Source organism: Chiloscyllium plagiosum, unplaced genomic scaffold (genome assembly GCF_037043375.1).
Source record: "Chiloscyllium plagiosum isolate Xiang-an unplaced genomic scaffold, Cpla_swu_hap1 HiC_scaffold_12, whole genome shotgun sequence".
Lineage (NCBI taxonomy): Eukaryota > Metazoa > Chordata > Chondrichthyes > Orectolobiformes > Hemiscylliidae > Chiloscyllium > Chiloscyllium plagiosum.
Window position 1 is genome coordinate 39695226 of NW_028270150.1, and position 16499 is coordinate 39711724.

Below are 16499 nucleotides of genomic sequence, written 5' to 3' on the forward strand. Positions count from 1 at the left end.
GGCGCTCCCGATTGTCATGGACAAGCACGACTTTGGCAGGTGGATTGGTGAGGACGAGTACAAGTACATTTTTCGCTCTTGTTTTTTTTCTCTCCCCACCTGTTGCAGACCAGTCTGGTAACTGTATTTTAGGACTTGGCCAGCTCAGTCAGTGGAAGTGCTTTCAGGCTTCTTTTGGTGGTGGACATTTAAATTTCCTGCCCAAAGTATACCCTGTGCTCTTGTCACTCTCATTGCTCTTTCTAAGTGGTATTCAACATGGAGGAGTACCAATTCATTAACCACAGTGGACGAGGACATCAGCAGGTTTCCTTGCCCTTGTTCATTGGTTCTCTAGAGCTATTGTTGAAGACTCCCAAGTCAATTCCATTCTGGCTATATACCACAATGTCCTCATCTTTGGTTTGTCTGTTCTGGTGGCAGGGTATGATATACATAAGGATGGTGTGATGTCAAAGATATTTTTTGTAATGTTTAAATTCAAGAGTTATGACAATGTCAGCCTATTGCTTGACTGACTCTTCCCAAGCATGTGTACCCAAATATTGGAAGAAGGATTTTGCAGACTGTCAAGGGTTGTGTTTGCTGCTGTTGTTTCCAGTGCCTGTGTCATGCCGGATGGCCTGTCCAGTTTCAGTTCTTTTATGAGACTTTATAGCAGTTTGATAGTTTGTCAGAGAGGGCTGTTAAGACTCAGCCACATTGCATGGATCTGGAATCACGTATACTACAGATTTTGTTCCCTAACAGAAGTGAGTATTTTTAGAACAATTGACAATCATAATTAGATTTTTAATTCCAGATTGTTTTATTTCAATTCAAATTGCACTATGGTGCGATTCAAACCCAAGTCTCCAGAGCATTACCTGAGTTTCTGCATTATTAGTCCAGTGACAGTACTACTAGGTCATCACCTTCCTAACAGAAGGAACCAGTTTGCTTTTTCTAGAGAAGAAAGAAGGGGCTCACTAGCACGTTGTTGAGGGTGCTTAGGTAAGGACAAAGAATATTAGCCTTCCCAGCAATAGAGTCATCCAGTCATAGAGATGTGCAGCACGGAAACAGACCCTTCGGTCAACTCGTCCATACCGACCAGATATCCAAACCCAATCCTAGTCCCACTTGCCAGCACCCAACCCATATCCCTATCCCATGGAAGAATGAAAAGAAAGGAGTCAAAAGAAAAAAAAGTTCAGCAGAGGGAAAATGACCTCAGAAGATTTCTGTGTAATTGTCTTCCACATTTTCTTCATGGTTGTAATTTTTTGTGAATTTATGGAATTTTGTGTTCTAAAATAATGTCAGGAATTCAGTGCTGATGAAGTGCTCCGCCACAGTTTCCATTGTCTGATTTAAATAACACAAGACTAATGAACTTTTCTGAAGACCAAATACAAAGAGCATAATTCTAATGAATCACTTTACACTGCAGTTTTTGTGTTTCTGTAGAAATGAAAAAAGTGAATGTGAGAGCCCATTAAGCATTCTAAAAGTTTCAATAACATTGATTTTCCATAAGTAATGGAAGCTGCATTGTTAATGTTTTATTCATTTTTCTTTCTGTCCAGCTGCTCTCCCAGTGGAAGAACCAAACAAGTGTTATTTACTGCGAGAATTCACTGCCGAGAGGTCATCCATTGAGAAAGGAATGCTGGATGTTGATCGACTCATTCTTAAACTTTTAACTTCTGGCACTTTGGACTTTGTCTCCTTGAACAATATTACTCAACATCCCGTTAGAAATGACAGGACTCGAGCTCTGCTGGACCACTTTTTACAAATAAATAACAATGGCATTTTAAGGCAGTTTGTTTCTCATATGCGGGACCCGGTGATACTAAATGCAGAAGCACTGAACTGGGCTGAGTATATGCAAGGATGCAGTGAGTATATTTATATTTTTTATTTTCTACTTTTAATGTTGATCATCTATTTTCTGCTTGATCTAGTAATCAATATTGAGACCTGACTCTGGAATTGGAACCTTTTATAAAACTAAACATGTCACTTGAGTTTTGTACAAAGCAAAATTGCTAATATTTTCCTACCATTGGTGAGGAAAGTTTAGCTGTTCCAGCTGCCCTTTTTCATGGTGGTTCAAGCATAATTACTTCTCTAGAAATAATTTTGTTTGTTCATTTGCAACAATTACCTGTCCCTATAAGTCCCTGGTGAGAGCACACTTGGAATATTGTGTACTGTTCTGGTCACCCTACTATAGGAAAGATACAGAGGCTTTGGAGAGGGTGTAAAGAAGCTATACCAGGATGCTGCCTGGACTGGAGGGCTTCCCTTATGAAGAAAGGTTGAATAAGCTCGGACTTATTCAATAGCCAGAGACTTTTCCCCAGGGCAGGATTGACTGGTGCGAGAAGTCATAGTTTGAAGATGTTAGGAGGAGGGTATAAAGGAGACGTCAGAGGTAGGTTCTTTACGCAGAGAGTAGTGAAAGCATGGAATATGTCACTAGCTGTGATGGTGGAAGCAGAGTCATTGGGGACATTTAAGCGACTGCTAGACATGCACATGGATAGCAGTGAGTTGAGGGGTGCGTAGGTTAAGTTACTATATTTTACATTAGGGTTAAATCTCGGCACAACATCGTGGGCCAAAGGGCCTGTTCTGTGCTGTACTTTTCTATGTTCTATGTTCTAATTTAAGGACAATACTCAAATAAATTCCCCACCAACTAGTTAATTTACTGAAAAGGAGTAGAAGCACCTCCTTTCAACTCTTCACTGAACTCTTAATTTTCCCCGGTCTTCAATATGACAACTGCCCTGCCTATTGTAGTTGTTGCCTGTTGCACACAGTAGAGTGCTCCTAAATATACATGTTTTGGTAGTCCTTTAAGTGTAAATACTGATGGTGCGATATAGAAATCTGTATTCTTCCTCAATAGTTGAGCTTTCTCATTCAATTGCGGATATCTCAGCAAGTTTGTGGCATGTTCAAAATCAGAAGTGTTAGAGAATTGGCTGAAGCACGCATGAACAAACCGTGACCTATTCTCCAAAATGATTACATTGGAGATATTATATATTTCAAAAATATCATGTAAAATTAGGATAATTACATCCATAACATTCAATTTCTTTGTTGCTATCTATTGGGAGAATTAATTGATGACAATTAGCTAAGACCTTCCATCAAAAGCCAATAAATCTGTGTCCCCATGTTCCTAACATTCTCATTGCTCTGCTCTGTAAATGGGACAGATCTTGAAATTGGCAATGAGGTTTTCAATGTTCTTTGACATCTCAGGCCTCCACCCTGCTGACCCGGTTGCCCTCAGTTTATTTCCAAATGTCACAGGTATAGCTACTCCAGGACATTATCCTGAACCAAAGTTGGAATGACCAGTGATTCATCATAAACCAATATGTCGGCCACAATTGTAAAATGCTGTTGGTGCTCAAAATATGTTTTCAAGGTCAATCCATTGGGTCTTTGGTATAGCCAAATTTCAGCACAATATCAATGGATGTTGAAACCCCCTAATCTCCCTACTGCTCCTGTCAGATCTAGCTAAGCTGCTGGACTTGCTGATCTTTATGATGCCATGGACTGGGAAAATGATTCAATTTTGTGAATAATCTCATGTTGCTGGTAAGGCTATCTGCCATTGGCCTGGAGAGCATATCTGTCTTCATTTGCTGATGTACTGTATTATAGGCAAAACTCATGAGACAGAGTGAAAATCTTTACATTCTTGGAGTCTTGCTAATTCTTTCTGATCTGGTAGAGAAACTAGAGGTTTATAGTCTCTTTCTAAGGCCACTTTCAAACCAAGTATGTAATCTGAATAGTATTCATAAGCTAATGTAACCAAGACTGTCTCCTCAATCACAGCATATCATGTATCTCTGTCTCATAATGACCATGGTGCATATTTAGACTGATTTGTGATACTCATTTGTTTGCTTCTGGAAGAACACTAAAACCTCTGATGTTAAGGATGGCTGAAAAGAATAGATTGTACTGTGTTAAAACATGAAGTTCAACATGTACTTGATCCTTTCAAAAGTATTTACTTTGTTGCAAGTTCGAGCACCATTCTTCCATCTCAAGGGTTCTATCGTAGTTGCCAAATGAGACAATAATTTCACCAACTACTTTACCATTCTTAAAGATCTTTGGAGATGCTCAACTGACTTTGGAGTGGGGAATTCAATAGTGGTTATCCAATCACTTGCAGCAAACTTTTAATCTAAGTGCTATGCCTCCTGGACCATGGAGTTGCACTGTTGTTGGCTGTAGATAGTGTTTTCCTAATCATGCTCACTATCAGATAAGATAGTGTCACTTCCCCACTGTCTAACTTGAAATTCATGGGATGACTATTTTCAGAAATATCAACTTATCACAATATAAGTTTTGGATTACCTGTTTCAACCAAGGACGCTTGAAGTTTTACTTTTGTTGCAGCTGTTCCACTTCATTGATCTCTTTGTGTGACTAACTGTTTGATTTCTTGTTTTTCTGAAACTATGTCCTGAACCTGTATATTTTCTGAAAGTGACCTGCTGTGTCACAGATAAAGCATTCATTTCCAGTAGCTGGGCACTGTCTGCACCTGTGAGATATCTTTGCTCCACAGCAAAGGACAAGAGCATTTAATGTCTGATCCCTGTCCTACTAGCTGTACTGGTTTCTCTTGCAAATAGTTTGTGGTATTGTACTTTAAAAATTGAATGAACTCTTCTGTTCTCCTGTGCCAATGTTGATCTTCTCTTCTTAGGATTGATCTGTGTTGCAGTTAGACTTCTATTTCACTCACTATCTGAATGACTTTCCCTCAAGTCAGGTCTTCGTTGAACTGTAATAAATCTGTGAAAGACTCATCAATAATTCCTATAATATTTCTTATGAATTCTAACATTGCTACAATCAACATTGCTTCAGAGACTTTGAGGAAGGACCAGTTGTTCTCACTCCTTCAAGTGCCCAAACTCTTCTGCCCACAAATCCATATGATACAATCATGGTGATTGAAGCTTATGGTATACCTCAATCTTGACCACTTCAGACCCATATACAACAAGGGCCACATTAGAATAAGTCAGGCAACTGCTTGTGCCTATAAAATCTGATTAGGGATAACCAATAGTTCAACAATGTAGAGGAGTCACAAACAGTTTATTTTTAAAGTTGAAATTGGTTTATTAGTAAACAGCTGTTCAAATCTAGTATAATCAGAATAGTTCACAAAATCAGAATAGATCACGATAAACTCATGATCTATGACGGGTGAGAATGGTTGCAGATCCTGGATAATCGGAAGGTAATGATTTGGTTTCTGCCGCCTGCCGTAACAATCTCATGCATAAAGTATGGCTAGTCAGGATCTTAAGCTGAAGCTAGCAATCCCAAAAAGACCCTCCCTCTACCCTTTCTTTTGTGACTGCCCATTTATGGATATTTATGATTTAACCATTCAGACTTGTTCAGGCGCACCTCAACAGCAGAAGGACACTCCCACTACACTACAACACCCTACACTACATATTTTAGTTTGGGGGGGCTGGTAGGGCTCTCATTCCAGCCAAAAGTGAGGATTGCAGATGCTGGAGATAGAATCAAGAATGTGGTGCTGGAAAAGCACAGCAGGTCAGGCAGCATCCAAAGAGCAGGAAAATCGCCATTTCGGGCAAAAGTCCTTCATCAGGAATAATTCCAGTCATTTGTTCAATTATCCAATTATCAAGGGACAGGTACCCAAGGTATTCCACTCCGACTGCAAGCCTCGGGCCATAAGGTTATCCATCTACTAATCTCCTGGAACAGCATCTGGTTAATTTCACCCTAGCTGTTGTTTAAATAATTGGGCATGTCTTAACAAGCCTAGTAATGCTGCAAAAAGGCGAGCTTTTATGTTGTATCCTTGGTTAGATATCAGGCTTCTGAATGAAAACATAAGTCTGTCCTGACTTGCTATTCTGTCTGATTCGGCTCTGGCAGGCTGCTGAGGGCAGTTTTCTTAATAGGGGAGAAAGAGAGAGGGAACTGTTTGTAGTTCACTCAACTTTGTGTGATTTTGTGAAGCAATTAGATAAGCATTCCTTATAGACTTGACCAATTTTTCCCAACACCAAGCCCTGGAAATAATTCTAAATGAATTGACAGCACCCCGTTGCTTAATGAACTCAGGAGTGCAACTGCTGAACATTAAATACTGGAAAAGTTTCATTATGTTTCTGCAGCCTCCAGTGATCCTTTACAATCACTAATTTGAGGGCTGCAAGACCCAAAACTTGTGTATCACATGCTCTGACAAGAACAAACAAACTATAGGAGCCTATTGCAGTAGGCCATCTTCCAATAAAAGAAGATCATGACTAGTAGTGGTCAAATCTTCCACACAAATCAATCCTATGCCTCTGCATTGCGAAATTGATCACTGCATTTCAGGCCAATAAGTGGTAATTGTAATTCTTCTGTAATTCCATTTACTAACCTTTTTTTATTTTCATTTTCCTTCTGTCTAATATCACAGAATAGTCCTTTGCAGTTTATTAGCAGATAAAGCCAATCCTTAGCATATGAGGGTTTTTAAATTTTCAATGCCACTGGAAACTAAACAGTACTTTGGGATACAAATGGATATTTTCAGTTAAAAATATTCTCATGCTTCTCACATACCGCCCAACACACACCACTCATCTTCCTCTCACTGCCTAAGCAAAATATATTTAGAAAGATTTTGTTTAGAATGCTTCCTTCCTAAACTAATTTCTTATTCGGCATCATCCACACTCTTGAGGAGTAAATATTTATATTCTGAAATGTATACTGTGTTTCACCTTGGCTGAACAGTAGTGTATAATGTATTCTTGTGAGTCAGAAGCATATGGGTTGAAGCTGCACCAGCAATTTAATCTGAACAGGCACTCAACGCAGTACAAAGGAACTGTTGCAATGTCTCCAAAAACATTAAACCAAAGTCTTCTCTGCTTGAATGGACGGAAAATATGCTGTGGTACATCTACAAAGAAGTGCAAAGAGTTCTGTTTGTGTCCTGGCTAACATTTAGTCATCATCAGTCACCACCCCCAAGACATGCATCTCACTTCCTGTTTGCAATATTATGCAATGTGTACATTTGCTTCCAAAACAACAGGGACTGTGCTTCCATAGTAATTAATTAGTTGTGAATTGATTTGCGGCATCCTGAGGATATGTGAAATGGTGTATGAGTGTAAATTATTCTTTAATTGGATTTCAAGAACTTGATGTGTGACAGTTACATAATTAACGATGCAGGTGTGGGCAGTATTTCTTTGTCACAGTAAACCTCGTGAAAAGTGCACACATCATTTTGATTTCTTGAGCTAAAGAGGCCGTACTCTTGCTCTTTGACACATTGTTCTAATTATAAGACATGTATTGGCTCCTCCTTAGAAGCAGTTCAGGCTATAACACTTGCAGGCCATTGTTCTTTAATGTTTTTCAGACAGCTTCAGATTTGGTCATTGCTGTATTGCATGGTGATTATAAAAAAGCTGTTCTCCTTATAGATGGCATGGGAGTAAAATAACAGAATTGCTTAAGTATTACAGTGTAGAAGGAGATCATTCGTCTATCATTCCACTGGCCTCATTCCTGTTGAAGGACTTTTGCCCAAAATGCCGATTTTCCTGATCCTTGGATGATTCCTGACCTGCTGTGCTCTTTCAGCACCACTCTAATCTCCATTCATCTATCATGTCTGTAACTAACTCATTAAATGAACATGGTTGTAAGGATCAAACTGCTTTTTCCCCATCCACTTGCATTTCCAGTGCCGGCTTGAATGCCTCAATTGAACCTACCTCCATACCCTAACTACTCACTGAGTGAAAATGTTTTTACTGACTTTACCCTTGCATCCTTTGCAGATCACCTAAAGTCTATACCCTCTTATGAGTGGGAACAGTTTCTCCAAATCTGCTGTACTAGCCTGGTCATGATTTTGAAAACCTCTATTAGATCTCCTCTTAGCCTTCTTCTCTTCAAGCAGAACAGTGCCATCTTCTTCAATCTATCCTCAAGGGTTCAGAAAAGATTTACAAGGATGTTGTCAGGGTTGGTGGATTTGAGCTATAGGGAGAGGTTGAAAAGGCTGGGTCTGTTTTCCCTGGAGCTTCAGAGGCTGAGGGGTGACCTTTTAGAGGTTTATAAAATCATGAGAGGCATAGAGTCATAGAGATGTACAGCATGGAAACAGACCCTTCGGTTCAACCCGTCCATGCCGACCAGATATCCCAACCCAATCTAGTCCCACCTGCCAGTACCCGGGCAATATCCCTCCAAACCCTTCCTATTCATATACCCATCCAAATGCCTCTTAAATGTTGCAATTGTACCAGCCTCCACCACATCCTCTGGCAGCTCATTCCATACACGTACCACCCGCTGCGTGAAAAGGTTGCCCCTTAGGTCTCTTTTATATCTTTCCCCTCTCACCCTAAACCTATGCCCTCTAGTTCTGGACTCCCCGACCCCAGGGAAAAGACTTTGTCTATTTATCCTATCCATGCCCCTCATGATTTTGTAAACCTCTATAAGGTCACCCCTCAGCCTCCGATGCTCCAGGGAAAACAGCCCCAGTCTTTTCAGCCTCTCCCTGTAGCTCAGATCCTCCAACCCTGGCAACATCCTTGTAAGTCTTTTCTGAACCCTTTCAAGTTTCACAACATCTTTCCGATAGGAAGGAGACCAGAATTGCACACAATATTCCAAAAGTGGCCTAACCAATGTCCTGTACAGCCGCAACATGACCTCCCAATTCCTGTACTCAATACTCTGACCAGTAAAGGAAAGCATACCAAACACCTTCTTCACTATCCTATCTACCTGCGACTCCACTTTCAAGGAGCTATGAACCTGCACTCCAAGGTCTCTTTGTTCAGCACCACTCTCTAGGACCTTACCATTAAGTGTAGAAGTCCTGTTAAGATTTGCTTTCCCAAAATGCAGCACCTCGCATTTATCTGAATTAAACTCCATCTGCCACTTCTCAGCCCATTGGCCCATCTGGTCCAGATTCTGTTGTAATCTGAGGTAACCCTCTTCGCTGTCCATTACACCTCCAATTTTGATGTCATCTGCAAACTTTCTAACTGTTCCTCTTATGCTCACATCCAAATCATTTATGTAAATGAGAAAAAGTAGAGGGCCCAGCACCGATCCTTGTGGCACTCCACTGATCACAGGCCTCCAGTCTGAAAAACAACCCTCCACCACCACCTTCTGTCTTCTACCTTTGAGCCAGTCCTGTATCCAAATGGCTAGTTCTCCTTGTATTCCATGAGATCTAACCTTACTAATCATTCTCCCATGGGGAACCTTGTCGAACGCCTTACTGGGTGGAGTCTTTGATTATGTTGGTTGCTTTCCCAAGGCAGTGGTAAGTGTAGATGGAGTCAATGGAAGGAAGGTTGTTTTTTGTGATGAACGGGGCTGCGTTCATAATTCTGTGTAATTTGTTGTGGTTTTGGGCAGAATCACACCAAGCTGTGATGCATCCAGACTCAATGCTTTCTATGGTGCGTGTATAAAAATTGGTAAGAGTTATTGTGGACATGCTGAATTTCCTTAGCCTTCTGAGAAAGTAGAGGCATTGGTGCACCTTCTTGACTGAGGTGTCATCGTGGATGGACCAGGATAGATCATTGGTGACACTTACTCATGGAAACTTGAAGCTCTCAACCACCTCCACCTCAGCACCATTGATATAGATGGCGCCGTGTTCTCAACTCCACTTCCTGAACTCAATGACCAACACTTTTGCTTTGCTGACATTGACGGGTCTATCTCTTTCCTGTACTCTGTCTTGTTGTTTAAGATCTGACCCACTACGGTGGTGTCATGAGCAAATTGTAAATGGAATTAGAGCTGAATTTGACTACACAGTCACGTGTGTATAAGGAGTATAGTAAGGGGCTGAGTACGTAGCCTTGCAAGGCACTGGTGTTGAGGATTATTGTGGAGGATGTGTTGTTACCTATCCTTACTGATTGTAGTCTGTGAGTCAGTTAATAGGTGTCCTTGTGTCTAGATTTTCCAGGGATGAGTGTAGAGCCAGGCATAGAGTGTCTGCTGTGGACTTCTTGCGATGGAGGCGAATTGCAGTTGATCAAAGCAATGTGGGAGGCTGGAGGTAATGTGCGCCAATACTAACCTCTCTAAGCACTTTATAATGATAGATGTCTGAGCTACCGGCCGGCAGTCACTCAGGAATATAGCTTGATTTTTCTTTGGCATTGTGATATTACATGGTAAGATGTGGTGGAATGGGACTAAAAAAATTGAACACTTTTTCTTTATTCCTTCATTCTCCTGTCTTTATATTCTATATCTTGGTTTATTTTTCTGTGTTTGAAGATGGTGCCAGAGTGTGACAACACTATACAACACGTTTCACTATATTTTGTAACAAAATACATGTGACAATAAATAAATTAATCAAGATAGTCGTCTTGAAGCAGGCAGGAACCTGATGTTATAATAAGCAGAAGTTATAGATGTCTTAATACTCCCGCCAGCTGGTCCACACAGGATCCGAGTGCTTGGCCAGGGACTCCATCTGAGCCAGTCACCAGTGTTGGGTTTACTCTCACGAAGGCCAATCTGATGACTGCAGCACAAATGGGGTGGGGGGGAGGCGGTACAGATGCAACCAACGCTGTTGGGAAAGTGACACCATTTCACTGACCTTCTGTTCAAGACAAGCAACATATTTGCATTGAGCGCATCAGGGAGGCTGATACTAGGCTGATACCAGATATGGAAGAGAAGAGGTTGAGTAGGTAGGTCTTGTACTTGTTGGAATATAGAGGAATGGGAGGTGACCTTATTGAAACATGCAAGATTCTTCAAATACTGGGCAGGATAGATGCAGATGAATTGTTTACCCTTGTGGGAGAGTTTAGAACTAGAGGGGATAATCGTAGACTAGGGGGTTGCACATTTAAGACACAGATGCGGAGGAATTTCTTCTTTCAGAGGGTTGTGAATCTTTGCAACAGAATGCTGTTGAGTCTGGGTCATTAAATATATTCAAGACTGAGAGAGACAGATTTTTAATCAGTGAGTAATCAAAGGGGAAATAGCAAGAATATAGAATTGAGGATTATCAGATCTGCCATGATTTTATTTGAATGGCAGAGTAGACTCAATGGTCTGAATGGTCTAATTCTGCTCCTTTGCTTATGGTTTTATGGCAACAAAGAGTGCTCTGTTCAGATCACATAGCAATAAGTAGCACACAGTTGTATGGTCACAGGCTATCATTTCAAATGAATAAAAAATACAAGCACAGTTAAAAAAAAACATATACGAAGTGGCCTAAGAAAAAAGATTTAAATTAACAATCAGGCAATTGTGACCCTGATTTTCTGTTGCTAATCTTATAATTACTGACAAATGACAGCCAACGCTTGCACGAAAATAAAAGAATGCGCATCTTAGTTGAGACACTATGTTAATATCAACACAGGACAAAGGTTTAAGTAGAAATTCAGCACTCTATCCATAATTCAATAAAATGTATTAAATGCCTGTCAAAAAACTGCTGCCTGCCTCAGTTGGTTGGGGTTCTACAAGCTACTCACAAGAGCTTGTTGAGTGTAAAATTGAAAAGGCAGTATTCCAACCTCAGTCAACAACCATAGATTGTCTAGCCACTCTGTTGAATAATCTTGAATATTTATTAAAGCTTAGCTGTACAGTAATCATTCTAAGAACTCATTACAAGCATCCAGCACCAGAGAGGCATCAAGTTGCTATAAAATCATAGTGGTACAAAATGCTGCCAAGGATGTATTGAAGCTAATTGGTGTTGGCAAATTTCTAACATTGAATGGTGACACCCTTTTGGCACTGCCACTTGTATTGAGAGTTATGCAAGTGCTCAACCACTCCAGGGACATATCGGCGCTAGTTTTTGCTAAGCATATATTGACTTCAGTTGTTCTAAATATTTCACAAACCAGAGAGTAAATACAGTTGGCATTTCAAACAGCTCTATTTTTGGAAAGTGATTAGATTTTACAGGCAAATTGAAATGAAGAATGGCTGATACAATACTTTAAAACAGATCCATTTGTACTTTGGCCAAGTCAATAAGGATCATGCATTTGCCAATAAGGAGTCAGCAACATTCTTCTATAATTTAGTGTGGCTCTTCCTTGCAGACTAGGATCCATACCAAGTAGCTTTCACCTGTCTGTTTCCATGAGATTTGCTTTACAATGTTAACATCTGAAACAACCAATTGGCATAATCTTTACGAGTCTGCAAAGCATTGTATATTTTTAGATACAATTATGGATTACAATTTAGAAGACTTAGCCAGGCTGCTAATACTACCTATGCTTTGGATGTCTATTTCTAAATTCTGATATTTTGGTGTGTGGAGGATATAAGGAAGGTAAGTTATCTAATTTGAAGAAGGCCACATGCTAAAGTACCATTTTTAGTGTCATAATTCCAGTATTAAAGTGGGTGCTGATTATGATATGTTATTTCCACAACTAACCGAGATACTGATCCAATCGTACTTTGTGAAAGATATTGTTCATTTGAAATGACTAAATACCACATGGTAGATAATCTGATCTTTTTACTGTAATTGTTTCGGAAAACTGGAATGTTGACAATGCCAGCCTTTGTTCAATATAATCACAATGTGATATCAATGGGCTACCCTAAACTTGTCCAAGAGAGACTTTATTTTGATTTGGATCCTAATGCTTCTGTTCCCGTTATGCTAAAATGACATGAAGGAAATAGTTTTTTCATTCATTTACTATTTTATATTGAATGATTGTCCCAGTGAGAAAATTAATTTACACTTCTACTTATTTATTTCACTTTCCACAATATTGCTTCACTTCAGGTCTTCAGTCAGGATAGGTTGAAACATTTTCATATCTGCATTACTCTTTTTATTTTGATGAAAATAACATTGTAAAACTCTTTCAACCTGTAAACTTGCAGAAGCAGAGACAAAAATCCCTCAACCGTCCTACACTTTTAATCTGTCCTCTCAAAATTCATAATAAAAATTTATTGTCGAGAAGGAGCTAAAAGAAGTGAAATTTAGGAAGAATTTATATGGATAAATGTTGGAATAATCTCATGCTGTTGTCTGCCACAATATTGCAAGTCTTATTTTAGTGCAATTATTGTAAGTAATCTTGATTCAATTTCTTGTAACTATGTCAAAAGTAGAAAACTAAGTTCAACACTTAGTCAAAATCAGACTTTTTCAATACGTACCTGTTCTAAGATTGTTCTTGAGCTACTTGGCAGATAATATTAGGTAATTTAGGCCAAACATAACGTTTATTGGATTGTTGTCTTAATCACCATAATGACTATAAAAACAAATTGCATAATCTTAACATATTACCCCTGGTTTTTTTGTCATTTAGGTGACAGCTGCTGTATGTTCTTCATTAAGAAATATGCTGATGTTTTTAAATATGTCTTGGAGGAATACAGTGTGGAGCGCTTTGCAGAATACTTCGTGAAATCAGGAATGCTTAAAGAATCGGAGAGCAACGATTTATGCAAGTATAGCCAAAAGGAGGGAGCAGAACGTTTTATGCACATCTTATTCACCAAAAAAACCATTTTGTGTGTAGCGGACATGTGGTTTACATTAGTGGAACATCAGAATGACCTTCCTTATCTGGGACCATACATCAACAGTTTCCTGAAAGCATTTGATGAACAAAGTAATTACTATTTTGTATAGTCTTGGGTAGTGGTAATAGAATTTGCACTAATTAAGAGACAAAATTTGATCTTTTACACTAAAATGTTGTGATTAAGTATTTCTTGCAGGATTCAATTAATTGATTTTAGGACTGGTGTATTGCTTTTATTTGTTCATTGAGTTGATTTAAAGTCGGGTAAATATTTCTACTTATGATCTGACTTCTCACACACACACAGTTTTCGGAGGTGCTAAATGTAAGATGGAAGCTCCCTTGAGAAAGAACAAAAACCATAATGTGGAGGTGCTGGTGTTGGACTAGGGTGGACAGAGTCAAAAGTCACATGGTTACAGGTTACAGTCCAATAGGTTTATTTGAAATCACAAGCTTTTGGAGCCCTGCTCCTTTGTCAGGTGAAGTGGAGAGAAGTGCACAGGCATAGAATTTATAAGTGGAGATCATTGCCAGATAATCCTAGGTAATTCAGAGTGTCAAAAGACAGAATAAATGGTGTGAGTGGAGTGTTGATAGGCTGAATAACAAGTCTTTGCAAATGATCAAAAATGTCAGACAGTGTGAGTAAAGTGTCAATAGCTGAATAACAAGTGAAGGTATGACCTATGATCCAATTAAATAAGGCAGAGAGATAATTATATTAAAAAAAGATGCTGCTAGAGACACATCAAATGGCTGGAATAACATGATAGGTTTAGGAGTAGCATGATGAGGGTCTAAGAAACAGCAAAGGAAAATGAGAATGAAACTTCCATGCAGTTATATCTGTGAATCATTTGGAAGTATGAGCTTTCGGAGTGTTGCTCTTTCATCAGGTAGCTGTGGAGCAGGATCATAAGACACAGAATTTATAGCAAAAGATCTCAGTGTCATGTAACTGAAAATATAACGTTGTGGTTGCATGACATTGAGATCTTTTGCTATAAATTCTGTGTCTTATGATCCTGCTCCACAGCTATTTGATGAAGGAACAACACTCCAAAAGCTAGTACTTTCAAATAAACATGTTGAACTATAACCTGGTGTTGTGTGATTTTTAACTTTGTCCACCCCAGTCCAACACTGGCACCTCCACATCATGCCCGTCAATCATTGGCACAGCAACTCAAGGAAACTGATTATTTCACCCTCTGTATCCTGCTGGGCTTAACAATTTCAGTTGTTCCACCAATTATTTCATCTGAAAACAGAAAATGTTGGAGTTAAATCTTGAACATAGAGAAAAATAGTCTTGCAGGTACACAATCCTTTATCTGAAGTCCGAAAAGCTCCAAAATCCAAAATCTTTTTCGCGAAGTTTTTTTTCTCCATAACAAGGTTATTTGTTATGCAAACAATTAACCCAACTCCACAACCACTTGACCCACATCACTCAGTTGTGATGTGGCAGTGTGACCCAGCACTGGTAGGCATCAATTCTGTCTCAGCTCTCGTATTCACAGGTACGTTGCTGTTTGTTAATTTCTTTTTTTTCACTGTGAAACTGTCACTTATTCTGAAATCCAAAAAATTCCAAATTCCGATAACTAGCTGGCCCCGAGGATTTTGGATAAAGGATTGTGTCCCTGTGTTTATATTGTGCTTATAACATAGTAAGATGTCCAAGTATGCTTCACAGGACTTATATGACACCAAACCTTATAAGAAAAATAAATAAAAGCAGAGAGGAATATGCAGAGGATTTAGCGGCATCTGTGGAGTAAGCAACAGAGTTAACACTTCAAATTAAGTATATCAAAGGCTGTGAACAATCCACAAACATGAACCATAGTGACAATATAATATTGTTTGTGAATTTGCTTAGAGCCGTTTCAGCGATTTGACCCTTTATCCCAGATATAGGCTCTTATCAAAGGATCAGGAGTGATTTTTCCTCTTAAAATCATTGGTCTTTGGAGTTGTGTTTCTTAAAGAGCAGTGGAACCAAGATCATTAAATATATTCAATGCACAGATAGATTATTGATCAACAAGGAAGTCAGTGGGTTATGAGGGAAGATAGATAGATTAACCATTTTTTAAAAATAATCAAACCACAATTGCCTGAATGTATGCTTCTGCTTCTCATTCTTATGATCAACTGACTAGCTGATCCTGGGTGACTTTTAAAGCATTAGCGGTTTTCCTTTTAAATATCACCATTTTGATGAAATGTTGTTTAGTGAAATTGTTTTAACTTGCAAACAACACCGTGAGTTAAGTTAGATCAGTACCATTAGGCAGAATCTGAAGCTCTGACCAACATGGGCTATGGTGAGATTTGTGGAAGAATCAGACAAGAGGATGTGTGAGGCCATCTCAGCTTCAGGATCATCTCACCATGTTTTGTATGTTTGTCTCAAACAGCATGGCTGGATTTTCAGTAAACAGCAGTGAGCTCCCCAGTTGATGCTTATTATTGTTTATTAAACACCTTGTTAACAACCCAATTCACCACAGGTTGTGAATTTTCCAAATTCACCATACAAACTACCATCAGGAAAACTCAGCATGGAAACCAGAACAGTTTCTCTTATTTTTCAGCTCATTGCATGGTCCAGAAGTCATCTGTGTTGGGCACTAGGCACTACCATCTTGGGCATGCTCCATGGGCACAAGCCAAACACACACCACGTCCATGGTCATTATATCCAACATGTACCAACCTCTACAAATCCTCATAGCACATGTTCATTTCGCATAAAGGCACACAATCATCGTAATGCTGCAGCAAGGACATTTTATGCTCAGGAACACGTGCTTACGGACTGGACTAGGCTGCATCCATGGGCTCCTGGAA

At 39.3% G+C, this 16499-nt stretch overlaps 1 protein-coding gene across 1 annotated transcript in view; it reads left to right on the forward strand.

Moving 5' to 3' along the window:
* LOC122555513 (E3 ubiquitin-protein ligase DZIP3-like) overlaps positions 1 to 16499 on the forward strand; it is a 130681-nt gene that overhangs the window by 30849 nt on the left and 83333 nt on the right. Inside the window, exons 5-6 of the mRNA XM_087992699.1 lie at positions 1569 to 1883; positions 13419 to 13724. Coding sequence (XP_087848825.1) covers positions 1569 to 1883; positions 13419 to 13724 — 621 coding nt within the window. The remainder of the gene's footprint in view (positions 1 to 1568; positions 1884 to 13418; positions 13725 to 16499) is intronic.